Raw genomic sequence first — 22,139 nt, 5'->3', positions numbered from 1 at the left:
CCATGTTAGCAAGTCTTGCCGAAACCTCAGTTTATTATGCCAACATTGTTTCAAGGGGCCTCATCTTCGACTCAACCCTAACCAAAGGGAAAAGTGGTTGTAAAAGTTTCACTATTTTTTCCTACTAGTGGGAATCGAACTTACAGGAAAAGGAGGGATGGATGGCTTATAATCTTGTGTACTTGAAAAAAATATAAAAGCAGTTCTAGTTTCCCACCGGTCCTTTTGAGAAAGCAGTTCTAGCCTCATAGAGTCATAGTCATAACCTCTGGATAGAATGTGATCCATAAATGCTAACCACTAAAATATTGTCTACCAAGAAAGATGCTCATTCTCCCGGATGGACAATCTTCTAATTTCAAATATTAAATGCCTTTACTAGCTTCAAATTGTTTAATAATATGCCGATGCCCGTCCGGCCACCACCACCACTATGATGATGAGCAGTACTGTCTGCGGAAGCATTCATAGTATTTGCAATAACCGTAGACTAGAAAATTAAAAGCACCGGAATCAGCTGGGACTCTATGAAAAGCTAGCTAGCGAGATCTGTTCTTGATATTGCTTGTATCTCTCTGTTTCAAGAGGCTATTGTAAAATTATCAATTCTTGGATTTGATAGTGGATCAACAGGGAAAATTGAGCATAGCCTCTTTTTTCTTTTTTTTTCCTTTTTGGAGATTGAATCTCTTGGTTCTTGGAGCTTAATTTTTTTTGCTGGAAGATATGGATAGCTCGGCGACTACAACTCTCTTTCCGTTGCACCGTACTAAGATTTTGCATCTGGTATTGAATTTTGAGTTGATGTTTTTTTGAAATTTATGTCGAGTCTGAGGATGTTTGTTTCTTCTCCATTTATATACAATTGGATTCTTGTAAACATCCTAAATTCATCAGTCATCATATTAAACTGTACTTTCAGGTGAGGCATGCTCAAGGAGTTCACAATGTAGAAGGAGAAAAGGATTTCAGCGCTTACAAATCTGAAGAATTCTTTGATGCTCAGCTTACTCCTCTAGGATGGGAGCAGGTAATTGCTTCTTTTATTAACAGAATTCAGCAATTGGTTATATCTCAACTGTAGATCTTAGCGTCTCCATTAACAAATAACAGGTAGACAACTTGCATGAGCATATTCATGAATGTGGACTCGATAAGAAAGTTGAATTAGTCGTCGTATCTCCGTTACTAAGGTACTCAATTTCACGGCTTCATTCTCTTTAAGATAGGGTAAAATGATAGTATCTCTTTTTGCCGAGGGAGTAACATTTTATGGTGTATTTCTGTGTTAGTATCTCCTAATTAGATGATGGAGCCTATTTGGAATTTGCATTTCAGGACGTTGCAAACAGCTGTTGGAGCATTTGGTGCCACAACACTAATGGTGGCAAATGCAGGGAATAGCAATCGTTCGGCAATCTCAAGCTTAAATATCCCACCATTCGTAGCAGTGGAGCTTTGCCGAGAACAATTGGTAATCTCTTGGAACTTCATACTTGAATTGGTACCAGTTGTGAGTAGGGGTGTAAATTCGGGCAGGCCGGGCCGCCCGACCCAAAAACTAAGACAGGCCGGGCAGGCCAGGCTAAATATTTGTGAGCCCGTAAACAAATTCAGGCCGGACAGGCCGGGTACAAGTAGATAATTTGCTACCCAAAGACCGCCCAAAGCCCGCTTTTTATACGGGCAGGCCAGATCGGGCCGGACAAGCCACTATTTTGATTTTTTTTTTAAGTTTAAATTTTCAAATGAACGATATTAAATACAATATCCTTTCCTTTCCAACATCACATATCGTAAGTAAAGTGATAGTATTATTTTATATTTGAATTACACTGACAAATTTTTAATTTTAGGCTATAATAAATAATTAATTAGAGTACAATAAACTTTCTAATAAGAAAATATATTACCATTAATGTTTTGAAAAGGTTAATTATAAGTAAAAACAATTATATATTTTATTTTTCTTGACACAAAATTGACAATTATAAAATTGTAACTTTTAAGTCTTTTTAAGAGGATATTAAATGATTAATAGCACATAGAAGCCTTTCAGGCCGGGTATCAGGCCGGGCATCATAATTAATCGCAAACCCCGAGATCGCCCAATAAATTAATCCAGGCCAGGCCGGGTAGCCCGCAACGGGCCATAACAGGTTTTGGGCAATTTCAGGTACAGGCGGGCTTGGGCGGGTACGGGCAGGCTGAGTTTTTTCGGGTAATATTTACACCCCTAGTTGTGAGGAGATCACCATTTTAGATTTGGATCCGCAAAACGGGTGTCGATCCTTTCTTGTTTTAGGAAAGAAAAAAAGAACATATTTATGGAGATTTCTTCTTCTTAATCTTAATTTCTTTCAACAATTGAGGGATTGATTTCTAACTATAAATTCTTACTACAGGGTGTTCACCCATGTGATAGGAGGAGAAGTATATCCGAATATCGATGCATCTTTCCTGCAATTGATTTCTCACTGGCAAGAATCTGATGATGCTCTATAGGATCCCATTGTCACACAGTTCACATATAGCATTGACATGATATGTAGTAATTTTTGCAGCTGAGTTAGCTTTGCAGTTAGTTTCCAACCTCTATGTTATGTGTTTGCTGCAGATAAAAGATGAGGAGGATGTTTTGTGGGAGGCTGATGTCAGAGAGTCGAAAGAAGCTGTTGCCACCAGGGGAATGGAATTTATCAATTGGTGATTTTTTTTTTTTAATCCCACTTTCAAGTTAAGTATTGTTGAGAATGGTGTAGTTAAGAACAGAAATTGATAGTAAAATCTGATATCTTATCTAGGTTGTGGACACGTAAAGAGAAAGAGATTGCAGTAGTCACCCATAGAGCTTTCTTGCGTCAGACCCTTGCTGAACTTGGAGACGACTGCCACATAACAGTGCAGAAAGAAATCCGCAAACCGTAAGTATCGAATTTCCCTGTTATATATCTGATAATGAATTCATCATTGCCACAAGTACTATTTTGAATCCTTCTGCCAACATATATAATTTGCAGTTTTGGCCCCAAAAGTTTCCTGCCAAGACGTTTCTTTTAAGTTTTGTCATTGACAAATTGGTGTTTATCCTCTTTGTTTACAGCTTCGCCAATTGCGAACTTCGTTCTGTGGTTATCATTGATCGTGGGTAAGCATTTTTGGCTCCCAATAGACATGTTGGCACCGCTTGTTTATTTTTCATGATGCTGATTTTCTTTTTCATTTTTTCGTTATAAATTTTGTAGCTTGATAGGGTCTGATACTTCAGTTACTAACTACCCTGGAAAGATCCCTATTGGGCTAGATCTTCCTAGTGATGCTGCACTCGACAAGCACCCGGCAGAGCAAGGAGCACCAAATTCCTAAGCCTGGATTGGTTATCTTGATTTGGATTTGCATGATAATGTACTGTTCTACTGATGAAGCCGTTTTCGCTTCATAATATCATTCATTTTGTTATTCAACTGAAGTTAGATTACAAGTTCTAACACACACACCACACACCATTATAGTACAAACAATGAAAGGGAAAGTAAGAACACAATTACAGTTACTATCTAAGCCACCCTCTCGTCTTATCTCGTTCTTTGATAGGATCCTCCTTGTTATGTGATGAAAGCCGAGAAACATTCCCTGTTTTTGCTTTTCTTGCAACTCTTGCCAATGCTTTAGGATCTACTGAAAGTAGCCTAGCTTTCTTCGCTTCCACAGGCCTTATATTCTTCTCGAGCAAAGAATTGGATGGACCACTACTAAGTTTTCTTTTCCTTCTTACCATCGACTGGCTTCCGTTTTCACTCACATATTCTTTGAAATTAGAAGAATGCGACAGTTGGGGCATAGACTTCAATTGTTGTTCTCGCTCTCTAAGTTTTACTTCAAGCTCCTTATTCTGACATAGCATGCACAAAATAAGTTAGAAATTCCCGCAAATGTTTTTCTTCATAGACTGCACACAGCATTTGCGTAAGCCAAAAAGTGTTTATAGCAGCGGCATAATCAATCATACAATTAGCAGAGTATAAAAAATTGGTTTTCAGTAAGAACACCTTTTGATGAAGAAGTGCTGAATCCGCATTCCGTTCTCGATCTTTAAGCTTGCTTTCGAGCTCCTTCACCTATGTAACATGCAGCGCATTTAGAATCTAGATTTTCAGTTTCAACAAAAACAAATTAAAGCCTTGTTTAATTGCAACAAACCTTTTGTTGAAGAATCACAGACTCAGCCTGCTTTTGCACTGTTTCCTTCAGCCTGTTTTCGAGCTCCCTTACCTGTACAGCAACAAAATTTTCAGATGGGAGAATTTCACATGGCATATTAACTTAGTGTAGCCTCACTCCATCTAACTTTTCATGTCTGTTCACGAAATAACTTTTGTTGAGGATACACAATCAACAAACCTTTTGTTGAAGGTCCATAGGGTCAGATTGCTGCTGAGCTTTCTCTTTTAGTTTGATTTCGAGCACCTTAATCTGTGCACAACACAACACATAAAACTAATCATATCAATTCTATGATGTCCATTAGTGCAACATAATGGCACCGTGAATTGTGATTGATATCTTAAGAGAAATATCTAACTAGAAGAACATATGGCGTAATTATCAGTGACATAAAAATGAAGTGTATACAGAACAAACCTTTTGTTGTAGTGCCGAAGACTCCATGTGTTCTCCTTCTTTCAGTTTACTCTCGAGCTCTTTGACCTTGTGTTGAAGACTGCTGCAAGTTTCTTCTCTGCTCTTCAATTTCTCATTAAGTTGCCAAACTTGTTTCTCAGATTGTTTGTGCATTGCCATCTTTGAATTTATTTGTCCTTCTAGTTCTTTAACTTTTTCCAGTTGGGTTTTGCACAGCTGATCCTTGGATCTCGCTTGAATTTCCAAGTTTTGTAAGTTATCTTCTAACTTTATTAAGGACTCGTCTTTGGATCTGGACTCTTGTTTTACTTTATCAAGCTTCAGGATAGTTAGAAACAAGAAAGAAGTAAGAAACAAGCTTATCAACTAAAACTGAAGAAACATCTTAATCGTCATTTGCTTTTTCATACCATTGTTTTCAACTTTTGAAGCTCAACATTGTCGACTTGCTTCTTTGCAGGACCTGGCTCAACTTTAGACTCCTGAAGTTGGTTGTATGGTTTCTTTCTCATTGTTTGTTCCTCCAAGTACTTGCTTTTGAGATCATCACATTCCGCAACTACACAAATAAATAAACAATAACAGTTCCATGAGATGCAGCATATTGTACCAAATCTGCAGATCAATTGGAGCTGAGCTTAAGCATACCCAATGCTTGAACAGCAGACACCATTTGATTTAAATCAGGAATCGAATTAGCACATTCATGGGCTTCAAGAGACACCTGTGACTGCTCTGTTTTCATAATCTGCAAATGAAAAACCTAAGTGAATTCTAATATGTATTCATTTAAGGAGCGGAATTTATCTGTATAATCAAGGAATCAAATGTTGTACCTTGATTTTTCTTTCCAAGTCATTAATAGCTACAACCCAAGACTTCTTACCACATTCATGTATACAAGAAACATCACTCAACTCCGCTGCTTGTTTTTCCACGGTTTTATCTACAGATACAAAAAGACTCATAATAAGCTGCTCATTTCCCCACACACGAAAAGTACATTAAGTCTACTGGATCCAATACACAAAATTTTGAATGTAATTTTACCAAGAGCATGGAGTTCAATCATCTTGCCATCAAGCTCGGTTCGAACCTTCTCCAACTGCTCATTAGAAGCTGTAAGTGCCATCGAAGCTTCGTAGTACTCATTAGTCTTCATCTGGCACTGGCTAGTCAATTCTTCTATCTTCTTCTCAAACTTAGCCGTCAATTTCTTCTACAACAAATACATCAGTCGAAAACCACATAAATTCACACACATGGAATGGTATGAAAATTATAATCTACAATCCTAAAATTAGTTCTTCCTTACCTGAGTGTAAGGAACTTCAATCTCAGTTGAACAATTTTTGCATGTAAGGTATTCCGGTTCCACAAAATCCTCTACAAGAACCAAATTATTATGATTCTGAAATGGTGCTTCAATTAGTACAAATTAACGAAACCCCAATTCATCGAACTCCTCAAAATTAACACAATCAATAAAATAGACATTTGAAAACCCTAAAATCAAAAACCCCCAATTCATCAAACTCCCTCAAATTTTAACACAATCAGAAAAATCATAAACCCAAAAATGAAATTTGAAAAAACCCTAATATCTAAAACCCCCAAATCTTAAAAACCTTCAAAGAAACATGAAAGAGGGGAAATCGAAGTGACGAAAATACTTACCCATTGAGTTGAGTTTTGGAATCGCAGAAGGAACCAATCTGGAGCCAGACATACAATGAAAGGATTCCAGTAAACCTGCTGTATCAGATACTAACTCTTTTTGCCAATCATACACCGTGAAACCAACATCTAGGGTTTCTAATGTGTTTTCTTCATCCATTGGAATTGAGATCATCTTCAAAACACTTCTTGGTAAAATTCAGTGAAGATTAAAATCCTTAACAATTGTTGATGATAAAGAAAAATGAGATCTGTGATTATTAGTTTCCCCTCCTTTCTTCCTTTAAAAAACTTTTTTTTTCCTTCCAATTCAAATTTTAGGAGTTCTGAAGAAATAATGTGACCGTTTAAAGTAAGAGACCACCTTTTCTCTTTTAACTCACCATAATGTTGAGGTGGGCTTTGGGCCTTTGTCTGTGTTTGTATTTTGGGTTTTTTCAGTCGGCTGATGCCTGATTGTACCAAAAAGTATGGGGTGCAGAAAAACCGAAACCGCGGATTTTATCCGTAACCGTCCGCAAAATTATAGGTGAAAACCAATCCGCAAGAGTTTATGGGCCGGTCACGGTTGAGTTTTCAAATCCGCAAGGTTTAGCGATTTGGTTGCGGTTGGTTTTGTAAATCCGCGGATTCATCCGCACCGCAAGGTAGTAAATAAGAAATAAGAAGGAAAAAAAACCATGAATGCGAGAAGTGGTAGGGGGAAAACCTGGACGCATACAGGGCATAAGGGGCTCCTCTCCGTCCATTCGAGGATGCAGGAAAGGTAATAGTGATGGTGGCAGTTGGTGGGAATCTTTGGGTTATCCGATTCATAACCTGTAATTTTACAAGTAGATTGATACTAAAGGATGCAGCAGATATTAAGATATTGGTTGGTGGTGGTAGTAATAGTGCATTTACCATAGAAACAAGTAGGGCAATAATTGTCATCGTCAGTTAGTGAGTCACATCTCTTGATTTCCTTGAGTGAATCAACTTGGGTTTCATTATGGCAGTCAGTTGCAGGGACTCTATTAGTGGTACTTTTAAGATTATCAGATAGCTTGAATGTTTGATTCAGACTACAGGCATCAGTTACTGGTAGAAATTGTTGTTGTGGTGGTTGTTGTTGTTGGAGCTGCTGCTGCTCCTGTTGTTGTCGTTCTTGTTCTAGTTGTTGTTGAAGCTGTAGTTGTTTGTTGCTAAAAAAAGCACATTAATATTTTGTGTTAAATTTTAAATTATGAACTTAGTATTTTTTTTTTAATGATTAAATTCGCGGTTAATCCGCAACCGGTCTGTATCACCCGTTGATTCGCGGATGTGAAATCCACGAGTGATTGGGTCGAACACGGTTGGATTTCCCAAATCCGCAACTTTGACGAGTTGGTTACGGGTGATCCCTAATACGCAAACGTCCGTTTGTTGTACACCCATACCAAAAAGTAGGGGTGAGCAAAAAGTAGGGGTGGACACTATCCATTTCTCGACGGATTGGACACGGATTAATTTTAAAGATCGGTTAAAGGCGGGTGGAATATCACCATCCGCTAAACATCTGATTTAATAATAATATTAGTGATATACGAAGGTTATCATAGAAAATTTGTAGATAAGATATACTAGATAGTAAACCATGGTCTCATGCTACATACTAGGTTATCAATAGTTGTTTCCCCTTAAATTTTAGGATGTTATTTGTTAACATCATGCATCAAGTAACATTGAGTGATTCCCTGTGAACCCCATATTTGCATCACCAACACGCCAATCTTAGAAAACAGTCTTGGAATCGTCAGTCTTAATTTGCACTGGCAAGTGAGAATTGATGATAGTCAGATTTCACTGATTCGCACAACACAGTTGGACGATTTATTTATTTGTTGTGAACCGAGAAATAATTTACATAAGAGAATTTCCTTATCAGCTCAATCTTTGTATCCGTGATATCCCGAATTGTTATAGGTGTTAATTCAGTGTTGGTGGCAACATTACCATTCTTAAGAACAATTTTTTTATCCTTTTCAACACTTTGACAGTTATCTGCATACATATAACACACTCACGAAAATGTGTAAAATACAATTCATCGTTGCATCACTCTTGGATCACCCCTACACAAAATGTACTAATTGACATTATTTATATGGATTCAATAGCCAACCTAACATTGTAAGAATTTCAAAGGAACATGGAAACGAATATCTCATCAGGGCAATCATGTCTATTTCTGGAATGTTAACCTCTTTTGAAGAACAACCAAACATCTGAAGAAGAGTTTATGGAACATAATTATAATTGTGAAAAGTAATAGTAAATAATACAACAAGATTTATTAAAGAGGAAAACGCAAATGAAAAAGAAAAACTCGGGACCTAATCTAGTTTTGAATACTCTTAAAATTAAGCTGTTGTACAAAGAACAAAGCCAACTTCGCATAGTTGAGACTAAGTAATCTACCCCTAGTTAATTAGTTCCCTCAGTATCCCTGCGCCTACAACCGTCTAGCCAACGCACGTGAATCTTAAGACATAAATCGACATCTTGAGTTGTTTTACCAATGTAAATTCTTTAGCACTCAACTCCGTGTGATCGTATTGCATATAGTAAAGGTAAAAATTTGTTTTCTAACTACTATATCAATCTTTAAATAAAAGACTTGTTGAGTTTTGTACAAACATTCTTCCGTTTACAAGTAAAATTCTTTGTCAGGTTTAGATCAATCAAAATTTGAAATAATCATATCTAGATTCACAACCTATCAGATTTGGATAGTGAGGAATACCACCAAATGACGGTTGTCGATCTATAAGACTACTTAATCAAATCTATCAAAGTTAAATAATATCTTAGTCGGATCTTAGATGATCAAGGTGTTTGCACTAATATAAAAAGATGAGAAACCAATCAGAAAAATATTTTTGTCTTCAAATCTTCAATTGTAATTGAATACAAAACTTGATTCCACTTATAATCGATCATGCACAGAACGGAGTCTGTTAACAACAGATGATCACCATAAGTGAAATGGAATGCTCTAACAAGAAGAAAGAAAGTTGGTAGTTTGGGTATTAAAATCTGAAGCAAGCTAACCATGCTTTGCTTACTAAATTGTCCTGGAGGTATGAAGTAGAAGATACAGCTTTACGGAGATCTTTAATGGAAGAAAAGTATGATTCTGGAGATGTCAGTTGGGCTACAAAAAGTCCTACTTGTACTTATGGTAAATCTGTGTGGAGAGCTATCATGAAGTACCATTCTACCTTTTTTAAATTTATTAAGTTCAAAGTCAATAATGGAGCTCTTTGCAGTTTTTGGGATGATAATTGGTTATATCAGCACTCTCTTAAATCTTTCTATCCAAACTTATATGCAGTTTCTAGAGCTAAGAATTTCACTGTTGCTGCAATGGGAACTACTGCTGGTAATACAGTCATCTGGAATCTTCATATCCCCAGAAGACTCAATGCCGCTGCTAGAGCGGAGTACTCTCTCATTTCTGCAGATCTGAATGACTTTAGATTTGACATAAGTTCTCCTGATGAACTGCAATGGTCTCTCACAAAGTCAAAGCAGTTTTCTGTAAGTTCTGTCTATGACAAACTTACTGCTAATAATGATACTTTGCTTACTAGTCCAATTTCCAATCTTATATGGAAGCTTAAATGTCCCCCTAAGATTGGATTCTTCTTATGGTTATTGTCTTACAATAAATTACCAACCAGAGATTTTTTAAGAAGGAGAGGAATGGATATTCCACAAGGTTTCTTATTTTGTGATGCAGATGAAACTTCTTCTCATCTTTTACTTCATTGCACCTTTGCAAGACAGGTTTGGAATGATTTTATATGCCATTTAAATTGGTTCTTCACTATGCCAGATGACAAGACTTAATTTTGCAAGCTTGGGGTCTTCTTCAGAGTAGCAAAGAAAGTTCTATGGTTTGGTACTTGATCCCCGCAGCTATAATGTGGAGTCTGTGGAATGAAAGAAATACCAGAGTTTTCAATGAAAAGAGAAGTAATGCCAGAGCTGTTATTATCAAAGCAATGTACTGCTTGTTTACTTGGTGTTTAACAATAAAGGAGTTTGAGTCCGTGGATGCAAATGTTGTTATGAGAAACTGGTTTACAATTTATTTTTCATGTCAATAAGTTTGGTAATCTATTACCACCTTATTCTTTGCTTTCTTTTTTTTAGTTAAGGGTGATATAATTCTTTTATATCCTCTTCTTTTTTGATCAATATAATCTTTTATTTGCCGATAAAAAAACAAACAAACAATGGATGATCACAAGTTTTCTTCAGATATAAAAACAGTTCTGAAGATCCCATCGATCCTTTGGTCTAGTTTGGGTGACCTTATATAAGAAGAGAATGCTCTCAAGAATAATAAAACTAGCTACAATCAAAGGTTCAACAACCATTATCCAATCAAATCAATAATCGAAAACTAAAATAACAGTGCAATTATCTAGTTTCCCACCAACGGTACTTTCTAGAGCTTCTTGATCCCACAAAAGTTTTTAAACGAGCGAACGTAAGAGATTTCTCCTAATTAGGGTACTTTCCTCTCCGGAATAATATTAATATTTTAGTCGGCTCCATCAGAGAAAACAAAGATGAAGTTTACCTGGCTAAGGATAGTTTGTAAGAAGAACAAACTTCACTATTTATAGACTAAGGATGTTTGGACAACTAGGAAATTCCTAAACTAAAAAATTCTCAACATATGCAACAAAGTACCAAATTTCAGTTTTCATATTTTCAATTAATATAATTCCTAAATTTATCTTAGAAAATATTTGTTATTAGCTTAGCACTTGACTCATATAGCTTTACTAGAGATATGTTATAAATGCTGGAAAATCAAAACAGATAATTCGAAAATCTTAATTAAAAGATTCTCCAATATTTCTGTTTCGGATCATTTTGAGTATCAAGGAATATCTTTGAACAATCCATGATAAAAATTATGCACATGTTCAAATCATGTCGACATTTAGAACTTTCCTATCTAGAAAACCCTAATTTCAAACTCACAAAAACCCTAAAGTATATGTGAATATCGGAAATCGTTTTGCTCGTAGGATCGGTTCTACCATGATTTCTGAAATACGCTTACCATGACTCCCTATATAGTTGGGGGTCGGTTCTATGTTGACTCCCAACAAAAACTATGATTTGTTCTACCATGTGTCCGAGATAGGTAGGGATCAGTTTTTCATTTTCTGTCAACATAAGTTAAGATTGGTTCTACCTTAATTCCCTCCTTAGGTACGAAATGATTCTCCTTTAAGGACTCGTAAAGAACGTCAACGTTATTAGACTGATCAGGAGGCGATTTAACCGCTAATGACTCAATTAGTTGATATAGATTTTAATTAATAGAAATTAATCAAATAATAGTTTGGACAAACAATTAGTACCATTAGATAGATCTCGAATAATTATGCGAAATAGACTACAAGAACGCGCAAATCAAATACCGGTAAAAAAATATATGATACTCGCAAGATGGAGTCGGAAATTAATCAACTTCTCTTGAACTTGACCGTTGACTACTAAGTCAACCTGAGTTGACCGTACCTGTGAATTAATCGGACCTTTAGAGCAACTGCAATGGTGCGATCAAAACCAAAGATCAAAGATCAAAAAATACGATCAAATTTGAGTTTAGTATGCGGTGTCACACTATGGTGATCGACTATATTTGATCGAGCGGATTTGAAATGTTCGCCCCACTTTTTCTGTTTTTTTCTTATTCATGGGGCGGTTGATGAAATGTCCGCCCCATTATATTTTTTTTTTGTTTGTTTGTTCAGGCGGATTTGAAATGTTCGCCCAATTTTTATTTTTATTTCTTATTCATGGGGCGGTTGATGAATTGTTCGCCCCACTCCATACGAACATTATAACTCCGCCCCATTCCAAACGGACATTATAACTCCGCTCGACCAAATTTGGTTTTGGTCTTGGTCCCAGACCAAATATAGTCCGAAATTTGGGTTTAGTCTGGAATTTGATCTTTAGTCTGTTCCACTGCGTCATGTTTTTTGACCAAAAATTTGGGTTTGGTCGCCCACTGTGGACGCTCTTAGATTAGTAAAAGGTCAGTCCATAGTAATTTTTAGTGACTGGCTAATACTGAAGCTCAAATGAGTGTGAGCTGAGTGTCATTTTAGAATTAAATTTGAGGGAAACTTATCTCTAAGGTCTGTACAAGTTTATCTTCTTTTTAAAAGAGGAGGAGGAGGTGTTGTAATATGGTTTACGAAGGAGTGAGTCATGCTAACTCAGGTGGTGGTGGTATCATTATAAGTCGTTTGAAGAAGGAAATATAGAAGGAGAGATAGATATGAGGAGAAGTTAGTTAAAAGAATAGTAATAATATCATTAGAGAAGTGACAAAGTTAGTTGATGATAATTAGATAATAGGTAAAAGGAGAGTAAAATAGATAGAAAGTGAGAAAGGAAGTTCTTTTGGTTGATGGAAAATCAGGAAGTGATTAGGATGACGGTAAAGCTTTCGTGCATGAAGATGAGTTAATTAATCATGGAATTGATGATCATTAGAATTGCATGAAACAATCAAGGTAATGCTTTTAGTCTACTCTACAATGTTTTTGAGGAATTGGGTAGTTGTTGATATGAAAATATCATAAAAACAAATATGTTCTTAGTATATGAAATCATGATTTTATGTGAAGTTTGGGTGTCTCTGCTATATGTTCTCGCATGATTAAGATTAGTTTAAATTGTTATTTGGACGTGTTTTACAGCATAATGTTATATATTAATCTTTCACCTTTTTTTAGATCCTGAGTTTGCTTAAATTGGACCATCATACAATTAGTTATGAATTTTCAAAGATCACCCTTTGCCTGGACTCAGCGGTGTATGATTATGTTAATGGACCTTTATAAGCATGTTAAACTTGTAGTTAGTTCCCGGACAAAACAATAAAGTTGTAGAGGAGACTTCCACCTTTATAAAGAGCTATCATATGATAGTTTTGGATCAAAAATAAGAAATAGACACCCAGAAACTTGACCCTTTGTGTTGTGTACAAGTTATAGTTATCTGTCATGTGTTTGTGGAAATGACCGAGCTAACTCGACTAATAACTTGTTTGTTTGCAGCTGACTCGGCGTCTGAATCTGAGTCAACTCCTGACTCGGACCGAGTCAGCAGTCAGATCGTTTGTTTTCCATTTTGAGTCAGATCTGACTCGACCTCTAACTCAGACATAACCCCTGACTCGGACTCATTTGAGTCAGGTAACAAAATACCACTGACTCATGGGACCAAACCACTGACTCACTTATTTCCGAGTCAGATGAGTCATATCTATCTCAAAACAAACATATCGACTCAGATCCAGATGAGTCAGGTGATTTCACTCAGATCCAGATGATTCAGATCCAGACGACTCAGATGAGTCAGGAGTAACCAAACATGGTGTAAGTGAATACGAGTCGTACCTAGGTAGCGAGTCAGACCTGTTCGTGGACCGGGTTTATGGATCAAGTTGTGGGTTAACCTGATGGGTTACACGAATGGGCTTGGGCTTAGAGTTAAAAAACATATTATGTAGTTTTGGACCACTTCTGGTCCGAATTAGATTTCGGTTCCTTCTGCAAGGCTATAGGGTTTTTCAAAGGTTTTCCGATGACACCCAATTTGACCCCAATTGGATAAGTAGATATTGATTTATGTCTAGAACATTAAATGCCATGGAATAGAACTATTAATAAAATTAGAACCATTAGTTATTTCACTTAGTCCGTAACTAGAAACTTGTATGATGTTGTGCTCTGATTGTTGTGTGAATCTTCTAGATAAAACCTTAGAGTGACTGTGTGATTAGCAGTTAACCTAATTTAACAACGATCGATTCAAAGGATGATCACGTGGAACACGGTCCTCGAGGTAGGCATGGCTTTTCATCAAAAGAGGTGAGAATCGATAACAGACTCTCTTGTATTCATTATCTGTGTTTTTCAGGGTTATTCGCTTTTATGTTAATGGTTCCTCATATTACGGGTAAGCCAACCCGATATATAGGACCTCTGTGCTTTGGGGACTTTTCCATGTTTTCCGGTCTGGAATGGTGCTGAGGCCCAAATTTTCCTGGTAGTATTTATTATTTTTATTATATGGAGGAACCTTTAACATGCGAGATGAATGCGTTTTGTTTTCATCCAACATGCATTATAGTTTTGATGAATGTTCGAAAGTTTGTTATATATTTCTTCTGAGCACCCTATTGGGGATGATGTGCTCATTCGTTTCCCACTCCAGTTTTAGATAACAGGTTCGATAGCGTTCGCGAAGATGATCAAGATTGGATGATTCTTCTTTATTTTTTTTTATGTATATACATAGTTTGAAAACCAATACGCTACTGTATATGTATCATTGGAGAGGAATTTCTGTATATATTTTCACAGAGAGGGTTTAGATTTGGGTTGATCCATTTTTAGAATTTCTTATTATTATTATTTAAATAGACGTTTTGGATCCTTGATGCCTCAGTTTGTAGAATGTTAACTTATATTCCTAAGTAGGTGGACTTAGGGGCCTCACATCCAATGGATCTTTTAAAAAAAACGTACCAGAACACCTATTGATTTCTTTTCGATTACGAAACAAGTTCATAAAGATAATTCCTTAAATCAATGTAATAAAACATAGTTTCTTGGGATGAAATCATACATATACACAATCAAGTAACAAGTTACATAGATTTTGTCATCATGTCAAAGCATTCAACAAGTGGTATATACTTCACTGATACTTTGATCATAATAATATGAGTCATAATATATGACCAAGTCTAATACTAATCTTTGCATGTTATATTTGGAATCTTAAACGTCTTGAAAGAAATGATATGAACGAAACAAGTCAAGTCATCATTACTATTGATGTCTTCGTTGTAGTCGTAACATCTCAGGTCTTCGGAGTAATATTTGTATGTCTCAACATTTCTATACTTTCTACTCTAATTTAGAAGAAGTTGACTCTAATAATCTTAATCAAGAGACTCTAATTGAGTTTTGATACTAAAATATGACAATCAATCTTGACATGCCAACGCTTGGGTGGATTCAACCGAATAATGTTTTAAAAATTCTTTTCTCGTAGCCGAACTCTCTGGTTTTTTCTTCTACCCGGATTCAATAATTTATTCATTTTTTAAAAGCAACATAGAAGTTCGACTTAGATTTTTTTCTCATAGTCGAACTCGGCTAGTTATTTTTTCTCACATGAATTCAATGGATGTTCAACAGTGGTTCGGTTACGTTTTATTTAACTTTTCCTAGCCGACGAATTCAATAGAATGTTTCTCATGTGAAAAAACATAGAGGTTAGCTATATTTTTTTCCCCTAGCTTAACTCAATAAAAAAATTAAAAAATTAATACTAAAAAATTAAATTTAATTTAAAAAGCTTGTTTAATCTTAATTTTTTTTTTAGGATTCTGATGCAAGGTGTTGGAGCCCATTTTGTTGCTAGTTTTCAAACCAGTTTCTTGTAGTCCGTTATACTCACTCCGTCCCTAAATAGATGACCTATTCATTTTTAAAATTTGTCCCATTAATAGATGACCTGTATCACTAAACAAGGGGATATTTTCTAAAACTACCCGTTTAATTGATTATTGTCAGTATAAGAAATATGTATAATTTGGTAGTCGTTTATATTCGTTAAGTTAGTTTTTAAAATGTTTTTTTTTTTTTGAGAATAAGTTAAATGTATTAAAACCCAAACGAAACACAAAACAAGAGATAAACAAAGCAACACAAGCTGTTGTCATGTTATCAAAACAGGACAGGCCCAATTCTGAGATGTAGACAACAACCTAATGGTAGTACTACTACCTTCTTCCTGATTACCTAATTTATCTCTACTAAGAATAATATTTAGGAAAGATGGAAAATCCTCCTTCTAAGTGTTAAAAATGGAGGATTTTCTTGCTTCCGACGCTAACTTATCTTCCACAGAGTTTCCAGATCTATGGACAAATTTAAAACCCAAAAAGTTGTTGCGGTTTGCTAAGATTTGCACTTCTTACTTGACTACCATCTCATTTCTCTAGTCCATCAAAGTCAGTCTTCCTTGGATGAAACCTACAACCCTTTCATAGTCCCCCGCCAGCCAAAAATGCGATAAGCCTTCATCTCTCGCCCATTTAGCTCCCTGTAAAAGAGCTAAAGCTTCTGCCTTCTCAGCACTTGAGACAATGAAGATCCCTCCTTTACTTCTCTCCCATTACCTGCATCATCTCTTAATATTAGGCCAAAACCAGCATAATCAGTGGAAGAAATCCAAGATGCATCATAGTTAAGCTTAAAACAATTAAAATCCGGTAGTGTCCATGGAACATTAAGATTTAAACTTCTAGTAGGACCCGCATTTGGAGTAGTTAAACTTCTTCCATTGTAATTCCAGAAGTTTAAGTGTCTCTATATGATAATAGAAGTTTGCAAGGAAGAGACATTTTTTTATTCGAAGATTCGATTACACCTCTCTTTCCAAATGAACCAACATTTAGTCGCATTGATTTCTGTTACATTCTCTCCTTGCAGCTGCCACCATTTGTAGTAATCCATGAAAGAGTCTCTAGCAGTATCATACCTACCTCCATCAGCAAAGGGAGGTTGCATCCAGATGGACTTTGCAAACCAGTAATCAAATAGCAGATGATGCACAAATTCTATATTTTCTTTACAAAAAATACATTTGTTATCTACGTCAGACATATGTCTACTAAGAATTTCACTCATAGGAAGTGCATCATTCATACATTTCCATAAGAACAATTTAACTCTTGTGGCAGTTTTCCTTTCCAAAATTTCTTCCAAAATCTCTCATTGTATGTGTTTATATCATTCTTTCCACAAAGTTTATCATATAAAGACCTAACAGTGAAGATGCCATTCCTAGTGAGTTTCCATATAGGTTTTTCCTTTTCTAAGATATTATTCTTATCTATAAGAAGTTAATATGCATAATAGATTGAGAAATTATATGAGGAAAAGAAGCAGTGATTAAGTCTTGGTTCCACTTATTAGTATCAGGATTAATCAGATCCGATACAAGTGTTAACTGAATGTTCCTTTCGGAACAAATTTGATCTAGAGTAAAATCTAGATCAGGTATCCATTGGTCAGTCCATATATTTATGGACCGTCCATCTCGTACCTCCCAACAAGTATGCTTATGAATTAAGGAAGCTCCCTGGATAATGCAGTTCCACATCCAAGAGGATCATGAAGCTTTCTTAATGGCCAAAAAAGATTTTTTTTTGAAATATTTTTTTTAAACATTTTTATCCACCATGAATTGGGTTCTGATATGATCCTCCAGGAAATCTTTGCTAGCATTGCCTGGTTCATTTTTTCGGAATCCTTGAATCCCAAACCTCCCATGGAGATGGGTTTGCAAAAGAATTTCTAAGATTTTATGTAGTAGCCCTTGGCATTTGATTCTTTTCCCTACCAAAACTCAGTTTGAATTGAATTTATCTTAGCTGTGATTTTTTTTGGGGAGTTTGAAACACTCCATTTGGTAAATAGGAATATTAGAAAAGACTGACTTGTTAAGAACAAGTTTACTAGTTTGGCTAAGAATCTTGTTTTTCCAACCAGTTATCCTTTCTTCCATTCTAGTTACAATAAAATCAAAAGTTTTGATTTTTGATTTATCAATAAATAAAGGCACTCCCAAATAAGAATCTTTGATATCTATTTTCTTTATTTTTAACAGCTTGGACATCATCTTTTTCAGCTTATGATGTATCTTTTTACTAAAAAAAATTCCTGATGTTTCAAAATTTACCATTTGCCCTGACACCAGACTAAATTCATGAAGAGCATTTAGTAAATTTTTGCAACTTTGCAGATTTGCCTTGGTGAAGATCACGAAATCGTCTGCAAAGAATAGATGAGAAATCCGAGTATTGTTCATACTTATTTTTATACCCTGAACTTCTTTTGAACTTTCCTTTGAAATCAAAAATCTCGAAAACACCTCCATACAAATGAGGAAGAGATAGGGGGATAGAGGATTCCCCCGTCTTAGCCTTCATAAGGTTTAAAAAGAACTCTTGCTGAACCATTTAAAAGAACTGCAATTGAAGCAGTGGATATGCGTTGTCCTATTAAGGTACACCAATCCTTGCAGAAACCTAGTTTTCCCATAGCCTTTAATAAAAAATCCCAACTCACTCTGTCGAAAGCTTTCGACATATCAATTTTTACTTCCAAGCCTTTTTCTTTTGTTTTCTTATGGTTTATAGCATAAATTGGCTCATGAGCTACAATGACATTATCAAAAACCTGCCCGTTAGACAGAAATGCCGACTAATAAGGAGAAAAAAGCTTATCCAGCAAGCATTTCATTCTATTAGCTAACAGTTTAGAGATTACCTTGTAAGAGTGTTACAAAGGCCAATTAGACTAAAATCAGAAGCAAATTTTGGTTCTTTACATTTCGGAATTAAGAAGAGAAAAGTTTTTGTTAAGTTCAGTATTTAGTTTCTTTGTTTCCAAAAATTCCTTGATTAATCCCACTAGTTGATATCCAACTAAAGACCAATTATGTTTAAAAAAAGATACCGGGAAATCGTCTGGTCCGGGTGATTTGTTAGGTTTCATACTTCTGACCACCTCCCAAATTTCCTTATGAGAGGGAGTGGCCATTAAAGTTATGTTGTCTTCCTATGTTACTCCTACTGAGAGATGAGAGAAGATTTCTTCATTAAAGTTATATTGTCTTCCTCTGTTACTCCTACTGAGAGATGATAAAAGATTTCCTCATTCTGGTCAGTTGGCAATGCCTTGAACAAATTATCCAAATAATTATGAAGTTCTAAAGCTGTCTCCTTTTTATCTTTTAAAATGCTTTTCAATGGTAATACATTTACGAATATTCGTGGTATAGTTTGAGAATTATAAATTTCAATGTTTATTACTTCCTCCGTTCCGTTTTACTTGATGTTTTAAGGGTTTTTTTGCGTTCCAAAATAGATGAGAGTTTAAGTATTTTTCCAAAATTCTCACTGATTTTCCCTTGTCTTGGAATCACACCATAACATTAATTCTCATTGTAATCAGCAGACATATAATTAATCCAATTTTTAAATCTATTCCATGGAGGAATATTTGGTTTATCCAAAGTAAATTACAACGGGATTTATAATTTATATTAAATCTATAAACCTAAAAACTAGGTAATTTAAATTCTTAGGAAGTTATTAATATGGATAGAATTGGAAAAAAATTATTTTCTTTGTTGTTTCTTAATCTACTTGAAAAACTCTACAACATCAAGTAAAATGGAACGGAGGGAGTTATTATTTATGAGGGTATTATTGCAAAAAAATACTTTAAAATTCTCTAACCTCTGCTTTTAGAATTGTGCAAACTTGATCTAGGTCGTCTGTTTAGCGACGAAGAAAGTATTATTCTATTTAGCAATTAAAAATAAAAATAAAAACAGTAAATTTATATAAGTAAAGCGTAATTTAATTTAGTAATTTCCTTCATCGAAAATTTGATGGTGCCGAAGAAAAATTGTTCTATTATATTAAAGTTTAGATGGCTATCAACCCCCCTCACCAGGAAGGGTTAATTTTTATTCCTGGGCTGAAACCTTAAATCAAGCCCATAATTCTCATGAGCCTCGTTTAGACCCCACATAGGTCCAAGTAAATAGCTAACACACTACACTAGCCATCTGAGCTAGTCGTTCAATACATATCCGATTTCCAAAAAGAAAAAATGGGGGTGGGTGGGTGGCATAACTTGTATATGTGTGGAATCTGGACAACTTCATTCGATAAAAATGAGTTTCCGTTGATGGATTATGTATACGAAATTGAATGGATAAAATGAATTTCCCGCAAAAGTGTATGGAATCTTTCCACCACATCTAGATATTAATTTGTTCTATTCACCGAAAAGGGATAAGATGGGAAACCAAATCATATCAGACAGGCATCAAGCATGGATGAGCAGTTTGCACACCCGACCTAACCGACTTCCAAGTCTAATATCTTATACTCCCTCCGTTTCAGAAAAGATGTTACTTTTATTTTTTTAATTTGGTCTATTTTTAGGCCAAAGTGAAAAAAATGAAAGTAACACTTTTCCTAGAACGGACTAGTAATAATCAGGTTCTGTAGCCCAATTATACTTAAATGCCACCAAGATTCATTGGGTTCTATCAGAAGCAAAATGGGCAGCGCGAACGTTTATCGGTTGATGTGTTCTATTTTTTTTTGATCGAAAGAGAAATTTTATTTAGAGAAGAAGAATGTACATGTAAATCTATCATAGGTAGAACAGAAAAGGACAAATAAGCAAATTACAAAAAGATAGAGTTCCAATTTTGAATCTGTGAAGACACAAAATCTTGTGTACCTGTTGCTGCTGCCCAAACTAAAATAGAGGATTTGACAGACAAAACCAAATCATCATCTGTTTTGTAAATATATTGTTCCTCAAAACTCTGCAGTTCCTTTCATTCCAAATTGTATTAACAACCGCTGCTGGTATTAGATCCCAAATATAATTCCCTGTAGGGGAAAAATGATTATGGTGCCAACTTTCTGCCAAAATTCTCATGGAACCCGGTAAAACCCAACTCCAACCTGTATTAAGCAGAATGCTCGACCAAATCTTATAAGCAATCTTACAATGTAAGAATAAATGATCCTGAGATTCTACACCAATTCCACACAGAACACAAGAATTATGGAGATCCATACCTTTGTGTTGCAAGATATCAATTGTATTCAGTTTACCGTGAATCAAACACCACATTAAGATATTAATCTTTGGTGGTATTGCCGTCTTCCAAATGAACGAATAAGGAAAGTGATTAACTCCATCTTCTGCCACTAAGCATATAGTGATTTCACAGTAAAAACTCCTGTGTAGTTAAGTTTCCATCTGCGAGTATCTGTCAGATCATCTTGAGTAGGTGGATTGTCCCCTATAATGGTAAGTAGTGTAGAAAATTCCACCACCTCTGTATTTGAAAGAACACGCCTAAAATCAAACTTCCAACCACCTTATAAAGATATCATTACAACAACTGTTATATGTTTATCCCGGGAAAGCTTATAAAGATTAGGATGTGCTTTTGCTAATGACAAATCTGCACACCAAATGTCATTCCAAAAAGAAATTAAACTACCTGAATGTAAGTATAAGGTAGAATTGGCACTCACAAGATTAGCAGTTTCCGCAATGGCTCGCCAACAAGAGGTACCATATGTTGTAGCAATTTTACCGGGATTCCAATAAGAAAACTCTGAGCCATATTTCTCGTCTATTATCTTGTGCCATAGCTTGCTCTTTTCGACACCAAACCTCCAACACCATTTTGCAAGCAAAGATAAATTCATTAATCTCAGGTTACACACACCTAGCCCGCCTTTTTCTTTAGTAGCGCAGACTAAATTCCAGTTAACCAAATGAGAAGTCTTTACTCCATCTTTATATTCCCATAAGAAATTGCGATCTTCTTTTCGAGGATTTTAATAACAGAAATTGGTGCTTTGAACAACGAAAAATAATATGTTGGAAGAGATGACAAGATGCATTTGATAAGAACGAGCTTACCTCCCTTTGATAAAGAAATACGTCTCCAGACGGATAATCTGGCGTCGAATTTCTCTATAATTGGGTCCCAAATTCTCTTCGAACTGGATTTAGCACCTAACGGCATTCCCAAATACTGGAAAGGTAAACAGTCTATTGCACAACCGAATTCCTCAGCCCACAAGGCTAAGTTTGGGACTTTTCCAACAGAAATAAGCCTTG

At 35.6% G+C, this 22,139-nt stretch overlaps 3 protein-coding genes across 7 annotated transcripts; 2 read left to right on the top strand and 1 right to left on the bottom strand.

Moving 5' to 3' along the window:
* Positions 1 to 282: 282 nt before the first annotated feature.
* On the top strand, positions 283 to 4,873 carry LOC113329239 (phosphoglycerate mutase-like protein 1). 4 transcript variants are annotated; one of them, XM_026576200.1, is made up of 11 exons: positions 283 to 786; positions 923 to 1,030; positions 1,114 to 1,193; positions 1,339 to 1,474; positions 2,177 to 2,221; positions 2,406 to 2,480; positions 2,618 to 2,706; positions 2,805 to 2,924; positions 3,104 to 3,148; positions 3,246 to 3,405; positions 4,858 to 4,873. In XM_026576200.1, exons 1-10 carry the CDS (start codon positions 727 to 729, stop codon positions 3,364 to 3,366), a joined length of 879 nt encoding a protein of 292 aa, XP_026431985.1. In that variant the 5' UTR covers positions 283 to 726; the 3' UTR covers positions 3,367 to 3,405; positions 4,858 to 4,873. The 4 variants fall into 4 exon arrangements, with proteins under 4 accessions (XP_026431985.1, XP_026431984.1, XP_026431987.1 ...); XM_026576199.1 differs by lacking the exon at positions 4,858 to 4,873 and having other exon boundaries at positions 284 to 786; positions 3,246 to 3,553; XM_026576201.1 differs by lacking the exons at positions 2,177 to 2,221; positions 4,858 to 4,873 and having other exon boundaries at positions 286 to 786; positions 3,246 to 3,553.
* Positions 3,418 to 6,645, bottom strand: LOC113329237 (kinesin-like protein KIN-14R). 2 transcript variants are annotated; one of them, XM_026576197.1, is made up of 11 exons: positions 6,319 to 6,645; positions 5,957 to 6,027; positions 5,692 to 5,860; positions 5,478 to 5,587; positions 5,290 to 5,389; positions 5,052 to 5,200; positions 4,642 to 4,959; positions 4,402 to 4,473; positions 4,201 to 4,272; positions 4,050 to 4,118; positions 3,418 to 3,892 (listed from the first exon to the last, which is right to left on the bottom strand). In XM_026576197.1, the coding sequence occupies exons 1-11, from the start codon at positions 6,491 to 6,493 to the stop codon at positions 3,554 to 3,556; spliced, it is 1,644 nt and encodes a 547-aa protein (XP_026431982.1). In that variant the 5' UTR covers positions 6,494 to 6,645; the 3' UTR covers positions 3,418 to 3,553. The 2 variants fall into 2 exon arrangements, with proteins under 2 accessions (XP_026431982.1, XP_026431983.1); XM_026576198.1 differs by having other exon boundaries at positions 5,957 to 6,052; positions 6,319 to 6,639.
* Positions 6,646 to 9,459: 2,814 nt separating this feature from the next.
* Positions 9,460 to 10,194, top strand: LOC113329173. Its single transcript, XM_026576139.1, has one exon. It carries the CDS (start codon positions 9,460 to 9,462, stop codon positions 10,192 to 10,194), a length of 735 nt encoding a protein of 244 aa, XP_026431924.1.
* The last annotated feature ends 11,945 nt before the right edge of the window (positions 10,195 to 22,139 follow it).

This window comes from Papaver somniferum, unplaced genomic scaffold (genome assembly GCF_003573695.1).
Source record: "Papaver somniferum cultivar HN1 unplaced genomic scaffold, ASM357369v1 unplaced-scaffold_115, whole genome shotgun sequence".
In the NCBI taxonomy this organism is placed as follows: Eukaryota; Viridiplantae; Streptophyta; class Magnoliopsida; order Ranunculales; family Papaveraceae; genus Papaver; species Papaver somniferum.
This window is presented reverse-complemented; position numbering and strand designations above follow the sequence as displayed.

Coding starts and splice junctions, on each gene's coding strand:
- LOC113329237 (XM_026576197.1), bottom strand. CDS start 6,493: ATGATCTCAATTCCAATGGATGAAGAAAACACATTAGAAACCCTAGAT. Junction 5,861..5,956: donor TTGAAGTTCCTTACACTCAG/GTAAGGAAGAAC, acceptor TATTTGTTGTAG/AAGAAATTGACGGCTAAGTT. Junction 4,273..4,401: donor CTATGGACCTTCAACAAAAG/GTTTGTTGATTG, acceptor GTTGCTGTACAG/GTAAGGGAGCTCGAAAACAG.
- LOC113329239 (XM_026576200.1), top strand. CDS start 727: ATGGATAGCTCGGCGACTACAACTCTCTTTCCGTTGCACCGTACTAAG. Junction 2,222..2,405: donor GGCAGGCTGAGTTTTTTCGG/GTAATATTTACA, acceptor TTCTTACTACAG/GGTGTTCACCCATGTGATAG. Junction 2,481..2,617: donor CTGCAATTGATTTCTCACTG/GCAAGAATCTGA, acceptor TGTTTGCTGCAG/ATAAAAGATGAGGAGGATGT.
- LOC113329173 (XM_026576139.1), top strand. CDS start 9,460: ATGGAAGAAAAGTATGATTCTGGAGATGTCAGTTGGGCTACAAAAAGT.